General features: G+C 42.9%; 2 protein-coding genes and 1 long non-coding RNA gene across 9 annotated transcripts in view; 2 read left to right on the forward strand and 1 right to left on the reverse strand.

Moving 5' to 3' along the window:
- Window positions 1-1,422: 1,422 nt before the first annotated feature.
- On the reverse strand, window positions 1,423-5,573 carry LOC112974390. 3 transcript variants are annotated; one of them, XR_003256262.1, is made up of 3 exons: window positions 5,272-5,573; window positions 3,536-4,360; window positions 1,423-1,977 (listed from the first exon to the last, which is right to left on the reverse strand). It is a non-coding gene; the product is annotated as an uncharacterized LOC112974390 (long non-coding RNA). The 3 variants fall into 3 exon arrangements; XR_003256261.1 differs by having other exon boundaries at window positions 1,423-3,890; XR_003256260.1 differs by having other exon boundaries at window positions 1,423-4,360.
- Window positions 5,574-5,943: 370 nt separating this feature from the next.
- On the forward strand, window positions 5,944-9,177 carry ZFAND2A (zinc finger AN1-type containing 2A). 5 transcript variants are annotated; one of them, XM_026083236.1, is made up of 6 exons: window positions 5,952-6,081; window positions 6,645-6,739; window positions 7,408-7,539; window positions 7,763-7,914; window positions 8,499-8,618; window positions 9,016-9,177. In XM_026083236.1, exons 1-6 carry the CDS (start codon window positions 6,027-6,029, stop codon window positions 9,023-9,025), a joined length of 564 nt encoding a protein of 187 aa, XP_025939021.1. In that variant the 5' UTR covers window positions 5,952-6,026; the 3' UTR covers window positions 9,026-9,177. The 5 variants fall into 5 exon arrangements, with proteins under 5 accessions (XP_025939026.1, XP_025939023.1, XP_025939024.1 ...); XM_026083239.1 differs by lacking the exon at window positions 7,408-7,539 and having other exon boundaries at window positions 5,951-6,081; XM_026083241.1 differs by lacking the exons at window positions 7,763-7,914; window positions 9,016-9,177 and having other exon boundaries at window positions 5,944-6,081; window positions 8,499-8,612.
- Window positions 9,178-11,652: 2,475 nt separating this feature from the next.
- Window positions 11,653-19,217, forward strand: part of CUNH7orf50 (chromosome unknown C7orf50 homolog) — a 135,712-nt gene continuing 128,147 nt past the window's right edge. Inside the window, exons 1-2 of the mRNA XM_026083176.1 lie at window positions 11,653-11,721; window positions 13,554-13,683. Coding sequence (XP_025938961.1) covers window positions 13,555-13,683 — 129 coding nt within the window. The 5' untranslated portion in view covers window positions 11,653-11,721; window position 13,554. The remainder of the gene's footprint in view (window positions 11,722-13,553; window positions 13,684-19,217) is intronic.

The raw sequence follows: 19,217 nt of genomic DNA on the forward strand, positions 1-19,217 counted from the left end.
ATTAAAAGTTGGAGAACTCATCTTCATTATTTCTCTTTAAAGTTACTTATGAAATGAGAACTGCTCGGCTCATATTTCTCTTTTATTTGGCATTTCCCCAGGCTAAAGTGTTGTCTATCTTACAGATTAGGTTACTCTTTATGGGGTCCCTGCTATTATATTTCACCTCTAACTTTGTTAGTTTGTGTTTTATATTAAATTATGTTGAATAAAATGTGCAGTTCAAGGACATTTTTCAGCTTCACCCTGAAATGAGGTTCCTAATGCTCTTTCTGGGTCTGCCCCTGTAGCCCAGCCTATGGCGATAGGATTGGCTGTGTGAGAAGGGCAGCAGAGGAGGGTATGTGTCAGCCACGGGCTTTGTAAGATGAAGCTGCAGGAGAATCGTGCCTGCAAAAACATTCAGTTCATGTACAGTGATTTTGGATGCATCTCTTTAGAAATGGGTTCTAATAATATTGACATCATCACAAGATAAGATCCAGAACTAGTTAAATCACAGCCTCGTAACTCAGTGCTCCTTTGGGGATTAGAAGAAGTCGCTGAGCTGTCACTCTAAAGCTGATCATGGGCTCGTTTAACTATGTCATCCCAAAAGACAGTCCTTTCAATTATGTCAACCTGTCTGCTCTCCCTAGACTCTAATTTTAGAGCAGCAGTAGCTAATATTCTTGGAAAACTGATCCGCCTCTACAGATCTCTCCTCTCCGTCTGCTGCTGTTAACGGAGTATCCTGTGGGGAGATTGGACTGCTTTACTTCCCCTCCTGTAATAAACCTAATAAAAATAGGTACCATTAGGTTCCTTTGTGTGTGGTCTGTTTTAAGATACTTATCCGAGATATGTAATGGAGATGTCACATCTCCTCCACAGAGGGATCTGGCAGCACCACAGGGTCATTGCAATAAAAATAAAACTTAGTTTAAAAAGGCTGGTACAAAATTATGAGCCGAAAAGAGGGACAATGGAATTGGAGTTCAGAGACCTGAGAGAGGTAAATGTGAGCTGGTGTTACCGTATGTTAATGCTGCAGTGGGGGCTCCACCGCCACGATGCAGAGCTCAGCTGCTCCCCGGCCAGGGGCTGTGAGCACCCGCAGGTGATGAGGAGGCCACTGCCCTCTTCCCACAGGTCCCCACGGATCAGGAACTTGCCTGTGTCTGCCAAATGGTGCTCGGAGGAGCTCAGGGCGCACAAGGGGAAGAGAAGGTAGATGGACCCAGCTTGTCTCAGGCATGGGCATCTCTGGGGGAGCACTGTCCTGCCAGCCGTAATGCACCTTGGTGGGAAGGAGATAGACCTTGCCTGGAGAGATGAGCCAGAGCTGACAACAGCCCCAGCTCCCCAGGTCCCACCCGACTCCTTGGAGTGTGACCCTTGCAGTGTTGATGGCTGGGGAGAGAAGAATTGCTGCAAACTCTCTCAGTGTAACAGAAAGTTTATTAGGAAACATCCCCACAGCAGAGGGATTTTTTTTTTTCCTTCGTGTCCACCATGGCATTCAAAAGCAGCAAGAACTTTCTTCATCTGCCCTATAGATCTCCAGACAGCTGCCTCGATAGAGGGGACAGGGAAAGCCTTTGAGGCACTTCTCCCTTCTTGCCAGCCTGGTAGTCCCTTCATCTGGGCTGAGTCTCCCTCAGCTATTTCTCCTCCATGTTTGACCTCCTCCGGGCTGGACTGGTGATGGTGGAGGACAGCGGCATCGCACGAGTCTGATGCTGTCAGAGGATTTTCTGTTTCCTGCAGACTGTTTCTAGCCTTCTCCAAAATAATGAGTCTTGGTTGCCCTATTTGAAGGAGCAGTCATCCATAAAGCTGAGGAAGAATGTGACCCTTTTCAGAGCTGTTTTATTCCCCCTTTAAGATGCAGTGCAAGAGGCATGGGGGGAGCCACCACAGCAGACCGTGCTGGTGAGGTAGGGTGGATGGTGGCATTTAACCTCACACAGAGCCACCAAGAGGCCATCCCAGGCTCTGTAGGAGAAGAAGAGAAGGACAAAGCCAGAGCAGAGACATGGGACAAGGGAAAAACAATAAAAAACCCAAGTAAAACTAAGCAACCTAGAAAAGAAGGCATAAAAGAGAGGAAGGGAGCAGAGGGACCATGCAGCACCATGGTACATGGGAATGGGGTCACTCCATCCATCCCACTCAACAGACACACTGCGATGGCAAAGCCCAGGCCTTCTCTTTGCAGATGTTATATAAAATCCAGACATGGCCACGCGCTGCCATGGAATGATATCGCCCCCAGACTCCAGCAAGTTAGTTACATATAGCTTTCCTTTCATAAATCCATGTTGGCTGCCCCTAATCAAATTCTGCTTCTCAAGCAATTTCCCTTGCTAATTCCTCCTGAATCAGTTCTAACCCACCTATCCCCCTTGTCGCTAAGCTAGCCAGCCTCTAATCACATGCTGCACTGTGTGATCCTTTCCTGAGTAATATGGGGTTCGGCTTTTTCTTCCAGTTCTCAGCTGCCTAACCTGTCAGGAGCAAACTTCTAAAAATATCACTAAAGACGTCGGCTAATTTCTAATCCTCGTTTCTATTAAGACGGCTGCCTGTACTATATGGGTTTCTAGACTTGGGATTTATAGTCTTCCTTAAGAGTAGCTAATCTGTGCATAACCATTTCCATTGTTATCCGTATACTAACTCCTCCCTTCCCTACCACAAACCACTATCCCTTTCTCAGCCGCCCTCCCGCCTGCAGAGCAACAGAAGCCAACTAGCCAACAAAGATGCTAGCCTCTTCCTCCTTGCATGGTTTGCCCCTTCACTTTTCGGCAAGCATGTTCTGGGAGATTACTGGGGGCCCAATCCTCTTGCTCCTGGGTAGGTGCTCCATACGAGACAAATTGGACTGCAAGCTCAGTAAGGCATGTGATTTTCTTTGTACTTTCCCAAGTTCTTGAGTATTGTATAAGCAGTATCATGCAGCTAATGTATAAATGTATAATAGAGATAAGGTCTTGACTGACTGGGCTTCCTATTATTGTTTATATTTGGATATTTTTTGCTATTTGCTATTTCTTTTTAACTCTCCTCCCCCCTCCAACTGGCATAACCAGCCAGGTCAGAAGAACAAGCAAAATGGGTGAGAATGTAATGCTCTGATGGTCCACCCACAGCACACACTAGGTAGCTGGCTCAGCTCAGTCAAGGGAAATCCTTTTAATCATGTGCCATTAGTCAAATGAACCTGATGGGAGACACTGTACTACTGTATTGTCAAGTACCGGACAGGTCTGTGTGCTGAAAGCAGCAGCAACTGCTAAAGCACCCCCAGGACTTGGAGGGCTATCAGTGTTTGCACCAAACTCAACCCGAGAGACAGGTCCTGCTGGCAAGGAGCAGGGAAGCCATGACCCACTGCCCACACAGCCCACTCCCTGTCCTAGGAGGGAACGAACATAAGCTTCCTGTCCCAGCAAGAAGCAACCCAACAGTAAATGACAAGACCACAGTTGCATGTGGCTTCCGAGCATGCAGTATGGAAACATCTCATGCTGTCCATGTTGGCTCTTACAAGCTCTGTTGGGCTCACACGACATACAGCTGCTGCCTCCCCAGCAACCCAGACCACTGCACCCCACACAGCTCTTCACGCTGCATCCCTGGTGATGTGACACATTGCAAGGGTCAGTCCCAACATTCACAGTGCCCCTTGGGATCAACCCAGATTACCCAGAGAACCTCCACCTCCTACGTGATGACGATCGCCCGTGGCTGCCACATCTGACTGGATCAGCAGAACAGCAGTGCACGATGTCTGATGGAAACATCTGTCACTGCAGAACTCTTCCAGGACACAGCCAGGCAACAACAGCTCTCTCTAGCTTACAAATGCAAACCAGTGCCAGCCAGGTTCTTTCAATTACTAGCTATCCAAACACAATGAGGAGAAAAGAAGCTATTTAAAGTCAAGAACAATGCTTTCTTGAGAACAGATGGCCAGGGATACTTTTAAACTGGAAATCTGAAGATGTCTTCTAGTCATGAGAGTAACAAGGCTGTGGGATAGCCATTTGGTGGGAGTAAACTGCTTTTAGTATAAGGCTTGGTTTGTTTATGAAGGGGATTACATGTTGTAGTTATTTGTCTAACAGGGGCTTGGATTTAATGACCCAGAAAGTCTCTTCTCATATTGGTCTCCTAGGTCTCCAATGCTGCACAGACGCGTCCAGCAGCAGGGCAGGACTCAGCCCACTGGGCACAGCACTGCATTTTGCACTGCTCCCAGACGTGAGCTGGTGTCTGCTCATGCGGCTATGCCACACCTGGCAGGTGTCCCCAGGGTGGGTTGTAGGTGCTCCAGCATATATGGGGCACTGCCATCCAAGGAGACGCTGTGCTGCAAGCACCACAGAGAAGAAGAAGAAATCAGAGTTTGCCCTTCACAAACTAAGAAACTGTGGCAAACTGCAATTTTCCATCATCACAATTGTTCTTTGGAGAAAGGGCTTAAATGAGGATCTTCAATAATTTTATGGGTCCAGGTGGGAAAAATAGTATATATAGGAAGGCCTGGGAAGAGGGTCTGATAACAAAGTATCATGTAATACAGCAAGGCTTCGCTTTCAGTGTCGGTCTGCAACATGGGGCATGCGAGTGCTACATGTTGGCGTGATATGGGAGATGGATAACTGGCACGTGTCATTCTCACACATTGACAGCACAAATTGGCCTTTCCGTCCAGGCCACCACATGCCTTCCTGAAGCTCCACTTCCATCTCACAGCTCCACTGCTCACCCAAGCCATGTACCACGCGAGGAAGTCAGGTACGTGCACAGAGAGACGAGCCAGAGCAACATTTTGTCATTCTCAATCTAATAACTAATGTCGTTAAACAAATAGTCCTCACCTCCTTTGCACAAGGCAAATATTATTATATCCATTCAAAGGGTGGTGAAAAGATCAACATTTCTAAATTACACCTTGGTCTTTGGTTGCCTGTTGTAACTCTCAGATCAGCTTCCATTAAGGTGAGATAAGCATTTAAAAACAGAGTTCAATCAAGAAACTTTTAATTTAATTGACTTGTGCAAAACCACAGTTGCAGCTGATGCTTGTCTGCTCAAATCAGTTAGCACATGCTGAAATCCTGCAGCTGGGCCAAAATCTCAGTCTGCTGTGACAGAACACCCCCCCCCCCAAACCAGCTGAGCTAATGGATTTATTTTAAAGTTTTGAAGCAGCACAGATTAAGCATTACAATCTAGAGGGATGGTGCAACAGTCTAAGCTGCGACGAGAAAAGATTACCTAGGAATGAAATTGCAAAAGCCAAAGGGCTGAGACACTCCAGCGTCCCCTGGAGCAAACACATCCCACACGGCCTTTTCGGGGCACTCTGCCATGTGGCCTTGTCCGAGGTGGTTGTCTTCCACGAGGGGCCACTGGGGCTCGTGACCCAGTACAACTGGGTGCTAACAGCCGCGGCTTGCTTGTGTCACATGGAAGTTATCCCCGGGGAAGCAGGAGAGGCCTCTGTCTTCATCCTCACCCCCTTTCCCCATGGGCATCCTCATCCCTGTCCCCAGCTCCTGCCTTTCCCCATGCCACATTCCCATGCTCTCCCTCAGCCCTATCCCCCTTCCTCCTCCTCAGCCCCGTTCCCCCCCCACCTCACTACTATGCGTTTGTGTATCCTCACCCTCATCCTCACCTCCATGTCCCCCCCCCCCGCTCAGACCTGCACCGTCACGGCCCCGCCCCCCACATGACTCAGCACGGCCCCTGGCCGCCCATTGGCCGCGTGCCTGGCCAGGCTCAACAGAGGGCGACGGAGGGCGGGGGGCGCCATTGGCTCGTCCCGCCGTGACGTCATCTGGAGCGTCATCCGCGGCGGCCGGCGCGGGCGGGAGCGTGACTCAGCACGCAGGTGAGCCGGAGGGTGAGTCAGCGCCGGGGGCGCATAAAAGCGGCGGCGGCGCGGGGGGGTGCGGAGCCGGGCTGGGTTGGGGGCAGCGGCTCTGGGGTCGGTCGTCGGGGGCTGGTCTTGAGCGCGGTCGCCTGCCATGGAGCTGCCGGACCTGGGCGGGCCCTGCTCGGAGCCCGCCTGCCGGCGCTGGGGTAAGCGGTCACGTCGGGGTCGGGCCGGGTGGTGGTTGGGGGCTCCGGCCCCCCGGGGTCTGGCTGCGGGGTCCAAATCCTGCACTCCCGAGTCTTTCTGACAAGCTGGGTTGTGCCTGAGGTACTCTGGTTGGTAGCAGATATTGATGGTTTTTTTATAATTCCTCTTAAATAAGTCCAGTTATAGCTGAGCCTATAGAACTGTTCTGATATGCTATTAAAAAACCTGTCTTTAAAAAAATGGATTTGGGCTTATGCTTGTAGCTTCTGACTAATACCTCACTAAAACTTTGTGTTTTAGGAACTATTGGGATACTTGTAGCTTGTTAGTAGTCTAATGTTTCTCCACTATGGATGAAAAGGAAGAAGAAAAACTTTTTACCTGTTTTTTGTTCTTAATATCCATGAGGAATGAGCATACTTTCATTAAAAATAACTTGATTGTGACTAGACAAAAATGAATTGTTTTAGAACTTATTTGTGGGGTTTTCTTTGCAAGTACTCTACTGTGAGCTGTTTTACTTTGCACCATGAGAATCTGTTTTTCCTCTGTTTTCCCCCAGACTTCCTTCCTTTGAAATGTGATGCATGTGGGGAAGTTTTCTGTAAAGATCATATCCGATATGATGACCACAAGTGTAGGTCTGCCTACAAAAAAGTAAGTTCTTATACATGACTGACAATAATTGACACTATAGAATTGTTAAATCATGTATAAAGGCTGCTTTGAAACTTGAGCTTTGGTTTCTGATAGAAGTAGATGGGAGAACCACAAGATGCAATTTAATGATACAGCTGAACTTCAAATGTAGAGAAGCATACTCTTTTTGAGTTCAGTACAGTTAGATTCTAGTTTCTTTCATTTATGCTGTCTTTTCCCAAAGAAGAGTGCTTTATATGTTCAGTAGTGTAGTGTGTGGTCTAAAACTTTCTCCAGCCCATGTTCTTAAAGTTGAAGGCCAGCAAATGCTAAACTAGAGAAGAAATTAATAGTGGAATAAATGGGGCTAAACACTGTTCTCTGGCCCATACTTGGGCTTTGAAGTGTTCAAAGACTCTAATTCCAGGGAGCTTAAAACTGTATCTAAAGTTAAGTTACTGAATATTCAGTAAACAACTGTATTTGGCAAGGCACTTGATGAAGATTTGCAGCTTGCTTTATGAAAGACACCTGTTGTAGTGAACTCTGCATATGCTGAGAGGAGTTAAGAGTAGTTAGTGACTAGAATGCAAAACACTTGTGAATGCACTTTCCTTTTTCCTGCTCCCATGTGTGATGGCTAGAAAAAAATTGGGTCAGGCTTCTGAAGTGTTGTGTGTTCTCAGAATGTGCAGGTTCCAGTGTGTCCACTCTGTAATATGCCTATCCCAGTACAAAAAGGGGAAATACCAGATGCTGTGGTTGGAGCCCACATGGATAAGAACTGCAAATATAATCCAGCTGAGCAAAAACAGAGGGTGAGGAAACTTTCTTTTGGGATCTGAACTGCCTGCCTATCCCTTGTGGAGTTGGGGCCTTCACTGCTTCTGCACATTCTGCTGTTAAGAGCAAAGTAGAGCTGGCTCTGTTTTCCTCTTAATTCTAAAGACAGTTGAGCATTCAGACCTCAGCTTGGTCATTAATTGGGAAGCTGACTGCAGAAAGCCAGCAAGCATTGCCAACTTAATGTCCTCTGTTTAGATCTTCACAAACAAGTGCTTAAAGCCTGGCTGCAAAAGGAAAGAGCTGATAAAGGTAGTCTGTGAAGAGTGCAATGGAAACTTTTGTATAAAACATCGGCATCCTCTGGATCATGACTGTAAAGGGAGTTGCCGCCCTATCTCCAAGGCTGGGTAAGCTGTGCTTAGCCAGTTTGCTTAGCTCTAGCTTAAATTTCAGAGCTAGTAACAGTGGTGGGTGGGGAGCTCTGGCAAATAAGGAATCCTGTCAACTACAGGATGGTATTTCATCAGAATGCTGAGAAAGTGTAGGAAGAAGAAATGGTGACTATTTTACTGGAGTACTTTGGGCCTAGTTTCTGAAAAGTCTGTGAGCTAAGATAAAAGCTTCTTGTAAAACCTTCCCAAAGCTCTTCTAAACTTACCTAATTTGACAGCCTGACTCTCACAGAAGGGTGGATGCCTCAGACTGAGGATAAGCACTGTCCAACTAAAGTACCCTTTGGGGTCTGGATCTAAATACTAGAATTCTGAAGTTTTGACCAGAAGTGCTAAACCAAGAACATGATGCTAATCTGTTCTTTGCCAAGCAAAGTTTAAACTTTAATAAAAATCTTTCTCTTGTGGGTGGATGTACCTTCCTTGCTCTGTGCAATAGGATTGTAAGACTTGTGTGACAGATAACTAAACTGGATGGAAAACTGAGACTACTGGCAGTGTGCTTAAGAGGTGCTGAGCCTGGTTGTGTTTCTTTGTAGATATGCAGCTCTGATGAGAGCCTCTGAAACTGCCTTCAAATCAACAGGAGCAATTGGAATGCCCTCTAATGGGCGTCTTCAGCACTACAGGAATAAGCTGAAGGATGAGAAAAGCCAAAGGTGACTTTAAAAGTCTTGTGTCAATGCACTTATGAGTGCCACTGTTATACTTGTGTATCTGTATCTGCTCTAGAGTTGGTAGTTGACCTTTGATCAGTTGGAATGCAGTGGAGGAGATCTGACAGCACAAGTTTATCTTCCCTCTCTGTACTGTAGCAATTAAAATGGCTATATAGACACAAGCATTAGGACATTGAATTCTTTATTGTAACAGTAGACTGGTCTCCCCACCTCAGAATGAGGCCTGGTCAAGCTGTAGAAAAACAGTATTTCATCATAGTGTGGAGAAAGAATGGCAAGCATCTGACTTAAATGGCCCAAGCCCTTCCCTGCAAAGGTGTATGTCCTTGTGACTAACAGTAGTTTAACTCTTGCAATGCATTCTTATGTCTTTCAGATGCAGATAGAGGCTGTTCACACACCTGGATCAAAACTTTGTCTACTTCTAATTTTGTCTAAAGTTCTCCTATCTTTTCTATGGAAATAAGGGTTAAGTTACTTTTTTGTATCTTATGTTTCATGCATTCAATAAAGGCTGGTGTTTTTTTTTTCAAGCCAACTCTGCTTGTTCCTATATTTGGAATAAGAACTATAATACTACAAAAAAACCTAGTGGAGGAAACTGGGGGAGGATTGTGGAAGAAGACTAAAAGTAGGATGAAACACAGCCAGCTTTGCTTAGGTTGTGCCAAGTCTGAACTAAGTCTCTTAAGATGAAAGTCTGAAATACAAGCTTACTGTCAATTCTCAATCCTTTTGGAAATGAACTGGCACACATCACTGCATTCTACTTGACAAACAACTTGCATCAAGCTGAAGCCTGTTTTATGTAAGCTGCCTCTTGGTTTCTGGATGTCATTTGGACTACTTGATTTATAAATCCATACCTAGTTTTCCTTAGGTCCTCCCTAAGCAATTCACTGAATAATAGTGCTTATAGAGGCATGCAGAGCATAATTCTTCATACTTTATTGCCCCCTAAGTAGAGATCTAGATTTGGGAGTTCTGCAGTTTGGGCAAAAAGGAAGCCAGAAAAAGTAGCTGTTAACCCTTTTTGTTGCAATCAATGACAATGAGCCTGAAATACAGCACTATATCTAGGTTACTTTCCCTGTCTTCCCCAAAAGCTTCTTCAAGCAAGTGAAGACATAATAGATGTAGCATATCTGTTATCTTCATCAGCTCTTTAAAACTGCATGAGCATGCAGCTGCTTAGCTTGGGGGCTGAAAGCTGTAGCTTGATGAAATGGAAGTGTGGTGTTAATGAACAATGCTAATTCCCCACCTGGGATCTAAGTAGACCTTTCACCCAACTAATTGTGAGGAAAAATGCCAAGGCTTGCTGATGATGTCAAGGGGTCAAGACCTCAATTTCATGTGTCATTGGAACCATTCTTCTGTGCGCACTGGGGCTGGTAGGCTGGAGTGTTGGCTTTGAACTGACTGAAGGGTAATTGCAATCCCTTGAATCACCTGCAGCTGAGTTTCCCAACCCAATTCTGCTGAGGTGGGAGAAACAGCAGTTTGCATAGTATTCTCTGCTATGTTCTTTAAGTGATAGCCCTTTTATTGGGGAAAAAATATTTGGTATTATATGAGATGCAGGCATAACTGCTGTTAATGTATATGCTTTATAACTACCTTGAAGTCTGCTACTGTTGTGGAAAGGTTTTTGTGTGCTGCTTGTTTTTTCCTTGAAGAGTCTTAATCCTTAGAATACAAATGCTGCCCAAAGAGGAAATGTGGATTTGTGATTGTTCACAGGAATAGCGCGCAAGTGGTCAGTGCTTTGACTCTTAGGCCTTTTATCAGAAAGGGTGGACATAATGTTGTAAGTTATGGCCACCAAAGAACAAAAAATGTACACTATCCTCCATTCAGCTTTGGCCCAGTGTGATTTCTTCTTATCTTGTGATAAGTTTTTGGAGGATGATTAAAGCTGTTCTCAGCAGCTGACTGGTTATTCCTGCATTGATGAAGAGCTCTTTTCTAGCTATATAGAAGGCCATAGCTGGACAAAAGGGACATGTGAGATTGGGAGGTACAAGGTGCTACTGCTAATTCCATGTAGTTTCATTTTATGCAGCCATACAGTCTAAATCTGATCATATCTGTAATACTGTGTTTCACCACAGGGTGTCACAATAGGATGTGTAATAAAACAATCATCATTCTTGGATGTCTAAACATAGAAAACTGCTTTCCTTATTCACAGTTGAACAGAAGCTTAAATTACAATGCATGTATAAATATCTCTAACTACTACCTTTAGAGTTTGTGAAGTGTAATAGAAGAAAAGTTATTGGTAGTAGCTATTCAAAGGTCTACAAATTCTGGAAACGATAATGATACTGGGAGTTGTTGCTGCCAACATCTGCCACTACAACTTGCTGCTACTGGTTTCAGAGCAAATGGAACCCAGAAAACTCTGTATTACGTTGTCATGAAAAAAATGCTTTATCTACATGTTTGTTTTCTGTAAATATTCTCGCCCTTAAAATTGCTAAGGGGAAGGGTTGTGGAAATGTTTGTGTGTGTAGTGAATATTTATAGAAAATGAAAATATGGAAAGTGATAATTTTCCTGGAAACCCCATCCTAGGAGATGTTTTCTCATCGACTCAAACCACAGCATCTGCCTGCTGCTAGTGCATCCCCTCAGGCCTGATCAAGACAGCAGATATTGCTGTTTCAGGCACTGGACCTTCACAATCCGCTGGCTAAAATGAGTAACAGCATTTTCTGGAGAGCTGACGGTCACTGCGATGGCAGCTGGTGTGGCCCCAGGGGACGGCACATGCTTCTGGTGCCTGCTGCGGCCAGCAGCACCACCGGCTGATGGGTGGATCCCAGTCAGGCCCTGGATGGTCCCTGTTAGGTCTTGGGTTGATCCCTGTCAGACGCTGGGTGATCCCTGTCAGGGCCCGGGCGGATCCCCAGCGCGGCGGGATCACCTAGGCAACGGCGGGGCGGGGCAAGCTCTGTGGACCCAGGCGCACCTGGGGGGCGGGGCGTCTTCCACAGGGGAGGTCTCGGCGCGCAAAGGTGACGTCAGGGTTGTCTCCAGAAGCCGGCCGGGCCGTCCTCAGCACGCGCAACTCCCGGTGAGCGCGCCAGTCAAGTGCGGCTTCCTATTGGCCATTGCGGGGATTGGCATGACGAGCGCCAACCGGGCTCCGCCGCTGGCTCCCTCGAGCCAATGGGAGGGAGGGGGCGGGCTGCGGCGCCAAGCGTGGGGTTCAGTTAAATGTGCCGAGGAGGCGGGTCTGAGAGGTGCGTGCGGGGCGGGGGCGAGGAGGGGGGGGGGTCCCCGCGGGGCGCCCCGGCGCGGTCGGCACTCTGCCCCTCCCCCCACCGCGACCGTTAGGGGTCCAACGGCCGCGGGGCGGCGGGGAGCGGGTCTCCATGCGCCGGTGGGCCTGCTCGGGGGGCAGCCCCGCCGCGGCGGCCTGGGGGGAGCGGCGTGCCCTCGGGGGTCGTTCCGGTGTTGCTGCTCCCCTCCTGTGCTCCCGCAGCTGCGAGCCCCCCTCCGCGACGGCCGTCGGTAGCAGACCCGTGCGAGAGGGACGGTGCCGAAAGGAGCACGAGTTGGTGGGAGCGGGGGGGCTCTTGCTTTGCTTGCATCATTGCAGAGTAGCTCGTGGATAATGTCGAAAACGGAAACAATAATGTCGCTTTTCCTGTTAAAGATACTGCGGTGGCTTCTTGTGAGGACACCTTATTAAAAAAAATTTATAAGCTTACTAATCATTATCCTTGAATATATTGCTGAATAAAAGAGAACACAAAACTATTGGTCTTCTGTAGGGAACCCAGCAACTAGGCATTTCCCAAGTGGTGCCTGCTGGGTGAAGTGGTATTTCCCTGCTCAGTGCCTGGTAACACCAGGTGTGCAGGGCATGGCTTAGCAGAAATGTCTCTAGTTCAGATACTGTTGCAGCAAAGGTGTCCTAGACTTGTTCCCTGTTACTCTGCCAGTTGGCAGAGGAGGTTCTGCCCATCGGTCGTGCTGATCCAGCCATCTGTAAGAGTGTCTACCAAACTGCATTTAATGATTACTTCATCTTTCGTGCTATGTTTTAAACTAAATTTCTGTGTCTGAGCTAACTGTTGGATTTCTGCTGCTATAGAGAAAGTCATTTGTGTTGAGGGGCTGTTGAAAACTCCTTGAGTCTGATCTGCTATCAGAGAAATAGTATTCAGCTACAGCCTAGCATGCATTTACAACTAGACCTGTCCCTAGCTGACTTCAAAATGAGGGTTTCTTGCAGTTCCTCCTGTTCACCTCCCCCCTTATGTCTATGTAAAATGAAAGACAAAATTGCTGAGACGTAACTCTTTAAGCATAGTTTTTTCACAATACTCTGTATGAAAAAGAAAAACTTGTAGTATAAACAGAACTGACTGTTTAAAACTATCAGTTTAGTAGTAAAGTAGATTTACTGTTTGCTTGTGGGTATGTGTGTATGCACACACATGTATATTAAAGTTTTGTTAAAGTATTTTGAGAAGAGGCGGATCTGATTGGTGTAATTTTGATTGACTCTGTGTTAACAACTGACCAAACAGGTAAATGTGATGCATGATAATCTACAGACAGCACAGCATCATTTATGGGTCATTACTGCGATGAGGGTCAGTGAAGTGTTTTCTGTGATGGGAACTGAGAGATGAGAATAAGCTAGGCCTTGAGTCTTCTACGGGAGAATGACATTCTAGTTATAGAGTAGCTTTACTATAACGTATTCCTAAGCTGAAAATTCTCCAAAACAGTTTGCAATTCAGTGCAAGCAAATATTTTCAAAATTAAGTAGTCAGAAACAGTTCTTGTACTAGTTTAATTACAACATAGGGTTTGCCTGTCTCTGAGGCTGTGACATTTAAGATCAAAAAGAGGTTCTTGGTAGTTTCTAATTGCATAATAGTTCTATTTTAGAATGGCGAAAAAGAATATGGAAAACAGAGAAATGAAGAAGGAAAAAAGAAAAAAGCTAAAGCGACATGTGGCCCAAGAGGCACAGCTAGAACCTGAAACTGAACTGAAGAAAAAGAAACAAAATCTGGAGGTAGGTTCTCCCAGTTTTGACTGTTTAGTTCAATAAAATATAGATATATTGTTACCTGTGCTGTGACAGGTTTAGAGGTTCAGTACTGAATCTGAATGTATCCTATGATTTAGTTGCAATGATTTCTTGAATGTGATATACCTAGAGTGAAAGTTAAAAGGAGAAGGTAAATTAAGCCAAGAGCTCAAGGTATGTCTGATTTTGAATATGATTGCAGCAACCAGAGTGCATGCTCTCTGTGTTGAATGCTTGTGTGAAAGACAGAGGATGGGTGAGAGCATGTGGGTGAAAGGGGAACCAAATGGCTTTAAGCAACTGTCATATGGCAATATAGGCGTAGCTTAAACCTTCATGTGATCCTGAGTGGTTGGAAAAATATGAAAGATTTTTCCATAAAAAGCCCTTTGATTTTGGAAAGAATGTCAAATGGCCAGAAGGTGTCAGCAGTCTCTTTGTAGTATCGAACACTTTATGGGTTAATTTTATGGAAATGAAATTAGCAATATGGAGATGCTGTTTAAATGAAGACTTCATTTCCTTTCTTTCCATTCCCTGTCCTTTAGCTATTTCACTGAAATGTTTCTGCTAGCTTACTGGTGTACCTTTTTAAGGAAAAAGAAAAAACTCTGTAAGTTTATTCTGGTGGAAATGATATATAAACAGGGCATATCAATTCTGCTGTTCTGAATGGTTAATGTAGAAGGTGGACCAAAGAAATATGAAGTGGTTTGGCACTGTAGCGAAGTGGAGAAGGAAAAGCAAAGGTTTTTTCCTTAGGAATTCTTGAGGTGATATTAGGCATGGTCCTGCAAAACACTCATATGTTTCCTGGCCTAACATAAAATAGGTTTGAATGCTACTTGTTGCTTTCATTCATCATGAGAGGTACAGCCCAGTGGAGATCATAAAACTAAAAACTAGTATTTCTTATTTCACTGTTAGATTTTATTAAAGCTCATTTGGCAAGAATAGTTTTCTGAGAGTTCATTCGCACGCGTGTATAAATATCTCTAACTACTACCTTTAGAGTTTGTGAAGTGTAATAGAAGAAAAGCTATTGGTAGTAGCTATTCAAAGGTCTACAAATTCTGGAAATTCTTGCAGTTTTGAAGTTAGCAGAAATGTTCCTAGGTAAAGTAAGGAAAGAGTCCATCTCCATCTGTATCAAAGCAAAAATAGAAAAATCTGGTATTTATAGCTGAATAAGGGGCATGTTTTTCCTTCTTTCTTTGTAAGGTGTGTATTATAGACTGTAGGTACACAGGAATATAATTTCAGAAAAATAATTTTCCAAGAAAAAAATGTGTGAAATTGAAATGTCAAAACTAAAATTTTATTGCTGTGACAACGTGTAGCATTTCTTGTAGAAGTGAAAAACCTCAAATTCAAATCCCTAGAAAGCAGGGACTTTTTGAACTGTTTGATGTCTTGCAATAAGCTCACAAGAACACAAAAATTAGTTTTTGTTGATCTCACAGACTGTAAGAGTGGAAGAAACGGCAAATACTAAATGGAAAGCAGAATCCTTAATGCTATTATGGAACATCACTAGGCACAACAGTCCTTAGAACTGTAGGAGTTGGTGTCATTTGGTGCCTAAACACGTGTGTACTGCTACTTTTATGAAATACCATATAAGGTCTATGACAAGGCATTTTTTGGCATCAGCTTTATAAACTGTAACTGTTGATAGTAGAAAAGAGTAAGTTAGTAGACCACATTTTTTTCTTTGTTTGAAATGGTTGTTGAGAGTGAAAAATGCTAGGCAGATCTTAATCAATTTTACTTCAGAAATAGTTATTGACTGTATCAGGTCTTTGCCAGTTTGTGGTTATTACTCAGCATGTGTACTCCCAGCTTTATGTGAAATACTCGGTTTAGTCACAATGGCAGTTATACTTTAAAATGCTTTTGGTCATCAAACCTTGTCAGCATGGAAATTGTAGTAGAAAACAAGATAAAACTGGCTTTGCATGAGGGTTTGTACAGGAAGTCTAGAAGCAGCGCTGAGGCTGCAGCGTGATGTGCTCAGTTAGTTTGAGTAGTTCCAGAGAAGAAATGTGGAACAAAAGATTTGGACAACTGCTGAGAGTGTTTATTTTGGAACCTTATTTTCTTTAAATTTAATTTTTCTTCTGTTACTTTAAAATAAGCTGGAATTTTGATAAATTTTGATATTTTTATCTACAGAAATGCCTGAAGCATGCTGACTGGCTCCTGATGAGCTATGATTGCCTTTTAATACAGTAACTGAGTTCAACAAAACTAATTTTTTTGGCATTCTTGAAGTAAGAATGAATAGGACCCAGTTTCTTCTGAAGAATCTTGTATGTGATGGAAATAAGCCAAAAGATAGCTCTAGAACACTGAACTTCAGATATATAATATGTTTCTTTTGGTGGGGGAGAGGTTTCATGAGTTCATTAAGTTGCTGTACTTACCTGTGATTTACTTTTTTTTCTATTTTAGTAGAGCACTTTTAGTCTCTAAAGTGAAAAATGTAAATCTCTAATTGATTTTGTTGTAGAGCTGCAGGAGGGCAAGGTAAAAATGTGTCTTAAGTGACTGGATTTAGTGTTACATTGATCATTCTTTCATGAAATTTGTTTGAAAAATTCTCAGCAGCCTAAGACTAAAGCATGTTTCCTTGGAACAACTTGACCTTTCAGAGTAATCTTGATGTTTTATTGATTTTTCATCTCCTCACTTTCTTCTGTTTACATTAAATCGCAATGAGCAATTTAGGTCCAATATAAATGTTTTCATGAGTGATCTTAGAACCACACAGCTCTAAATGACATTTCTGTAGTGGAGCTGAATGATACAAGTTTTTAATCTTTATTGAACCTTGTGTGTTTTCTTCTGACAGATTTTCATAACGTTGCTGTTTTATTTAGCTACTTGGCAATAAACCCATATGTTTTTAACATTGATTTTTAAAATGTCTGGATATTAGTTTTACTTTTTTATGATTCTGTAGTTTGTCAACATACTTATATTTTAAACCTTGTTATACTTGGAGATCATTCTTTAAATTGTCACATAATAGGGGCATAAGGAAAAGAAATTTAAAATGCGCAATCTAGACTGGTGGTCCTAAGTTAAATAGTGGCTTCTTAAAATTAAAACTTTTGGATGGACCTTGTCTCAGCAAGCTGATTTTATTTCTGTTCTCTGAAAAGAATATTTACAGTATTGCTAAAGAATAATCTTGAAATAACAGAAGCGTTAGAAGTGCTTGTTTGCAGTTACCCAAGTCTTTCTTCTGTTTATGGATTTCTTCATCCTTTAAATTTTTAGCTGCCCCAGTGCCACACAGCTTATAAAAAGAGCAGTACTGACATGTACAACATGTCTGTAGGGAACAACAAGTTTTGGTTGCGTTGTTTATGAAGGTTTTTTGAGTTCTATTGAGAATGACCTTACTGTATCAAAGGATCTCTGAACCTTGTAATTTCAGGGTAGATCCTGTTTCTCCAGTGTTGTTTGCAGAGCTGCAGACTTCCTCCCAAACAGTGAGAAATTCTTCCAGAGCTGAACAACTTTTAGGCAAGACAGACTCAAAATTCATAACCCATAGAAAACAATATTTATTTACCATTCCTTCCCAATTTAGTCTAGCAAACACTGTAACCTCAAGTAAAATTGAGTAAGAGGCAATCAATAATAAATAAACCAATCAAAGAATAGAAATCAATAAACCCAAATCTTATGCGTGGTTGAAGGGACACTATATTATTTTAGGTAATGGTCATGCAGTCAATAGGAGTATTCTTGTATGCTCCTAGTCATTATTTTCAGCATTGCAAATGATTGAAGGAGGAGGAATCAACATTTTCCCGAGATAAAGGCAAAATCAGTGGGAAAGGAATTTAATTTTTGAGATTCCATACAAATAGTACAAACAATGGCAAATAAACAAGTAGCTCATAGTGTTTCTTTAATCAGAGGGCTAGTGTGCAGGTGCCCAAACAGTAAGATCTGTTTACTAAATGGAAAATGGCAAAATTAGTAGGGAAAGCATTCTTCTGTTCAGCATTTTGGGGGTTATTGCAAAGGCCAATGAAGAGTTATTAAACTAGTACTACAGCAAAGCAAGCCACAGAAAATGATTCTTTAAAATCATTGTTTTGATTGTAGTGGTGGAAAACCTCATGAAATTATGTTGTTTAAGCTGTGGAGATAAACATTTTGGCACAAGCTTGGTGGAATTGCTAAGAATGCTACTTTGATAGTATCTAAAATGCTGCTTGTAATCAGGTAACTGGGATAGTAATTTGAACATTTAATGGATGCAAACCAGACAATGCTACAAAACCTATTAAGCAGATACCATAAAGCTGTGATCTGGAGGTGTATTTATTTCTTTGACAACTCACTAATTCATACCAAAGTGTGCTGTGAAAAATGAGTTGTAGATGATTTGCAGACAAACTTATTATTCTTTTATTTTTCCATTAATTTAATTTCTTTAATTAATAAAAGGCTTATCTCGTAACCATCAAAATAACTTTTTTCTTTTCCCTTCCTGAAAAATGCTATCAAGTTACAACTTCAACTGTATTGTTGCAGGGTGTTCTGATTTCAGACTGCCAATATGTAGCTGTATCTTTATTTATATACAAAAACTTTTCAGAAAGCACTTGCATTGCAACTCTGCTATCAACTTTTCCTGCATTTGTTTACTTTCGCATTACTGTCTTAATGCGATGTTGTATGCTTTAGTGTCATGCCTGTTATTAATAATTTTTGCTTAAAAATTATATAGAAAACCAGTCTTATATGCTGAAAAAAGGAAAATAAATTACTGAAAAGTTCCTTTTATTTAGCTTAGGCCTCCTAAGATAAGAATCTGACCTTGTACTGCTTTTTGACCATTTTGTTTGTATCTCTAACATGCAAATTGAATTTTGCCTTTCTTATGAAGAGATGACACAGTTTTCCCCTCCATTCCATTTTGATCTAAAGGTACATCAGCAGTTAAGAACAACATTTTGTTGGAATGGATATCTCCAGTAAACAAATCTCTCTTTTGGTGATAAAGGTGGAATGATAGCTATTTCTGAAAATAAAGGTGGAATGATAGCTATTTCTGAAAATGGTGAAGGTAAATGTCAGTATGGATATTGCTAGTCTGCTTGTTTTGGTCAGTTTGTAATTGAAGTGTTGAGTCTACTTCTCTTTTCTTAGGGTTACCTTTCAATTGAATGTTCAGCCTTGTTCTATTTGTATTTTTTTCTACTCGCACCAAGAGACAAGTTTGCTGGTACCCACTGGCTTCTGATTGCCTCTCTACAAGATGGTCTCCTGATAGTTGGAAAAAAAATTACAAAGATATGGTATGCAGGCTGTAAATTCATTTAGCACTTACGACTTAATGTGTGGGATCTTACTTGGTTTTTCTCCTTTGTTAATATCTCAGCAATATTTTTCAAATTAGGAAAAAGTAAATAAAAAGCTTTGAGGGCAGCTGCTTATGGGACCAAGATGTTTGTTTCCTGCTAACACTTTTTCCTCAGAATATCTATAGAGTT

This window comes from Apteryx rowi, unplaced genomic scaffold (genome assembly GCF_003343035.1).
Source record: "Apteryx rowi isolate R43461 unplaced genomic scaffold, aptRow1 scaffold_6, whole genome shotgun sequence".
In the NCBI taxonomy this organism is placed as follows: Eukaryota; Metazoa; Chordata; class Aves; order Apterygiformes; family Apterygidae; genus Apteryx; species Apteryx rowi.

What these genes read in the sequence shown, in the direction of transcription:
- ZFAND2A (XM_026083236.1), top strand. Translation starts at nt 6,027, where the DNA reads ATGGAGCTGCCGGACCTGGGCGGGCCCTGCTCGGAGCCCGCCTGCCGG. An exon ending in GTAGGTCTGCCTACAAAAAA is followed by an intron (nt 6,740 to 7,407) that starts GTAAGTTCTTAT and finishes GTGTGTTCTCAG; the next exon opens with AATGTGCAGGTTCCAGTGTG. An exon ending in CGCCCTATCTCCAAGGCTGG is followed by an intron (nt 7,915 to 8,498) that starts GTAAGCTGTGCT and finishes GTTTCTTTGTAG; the next exon opens with ATATGCAGCTCTGATGAGAG.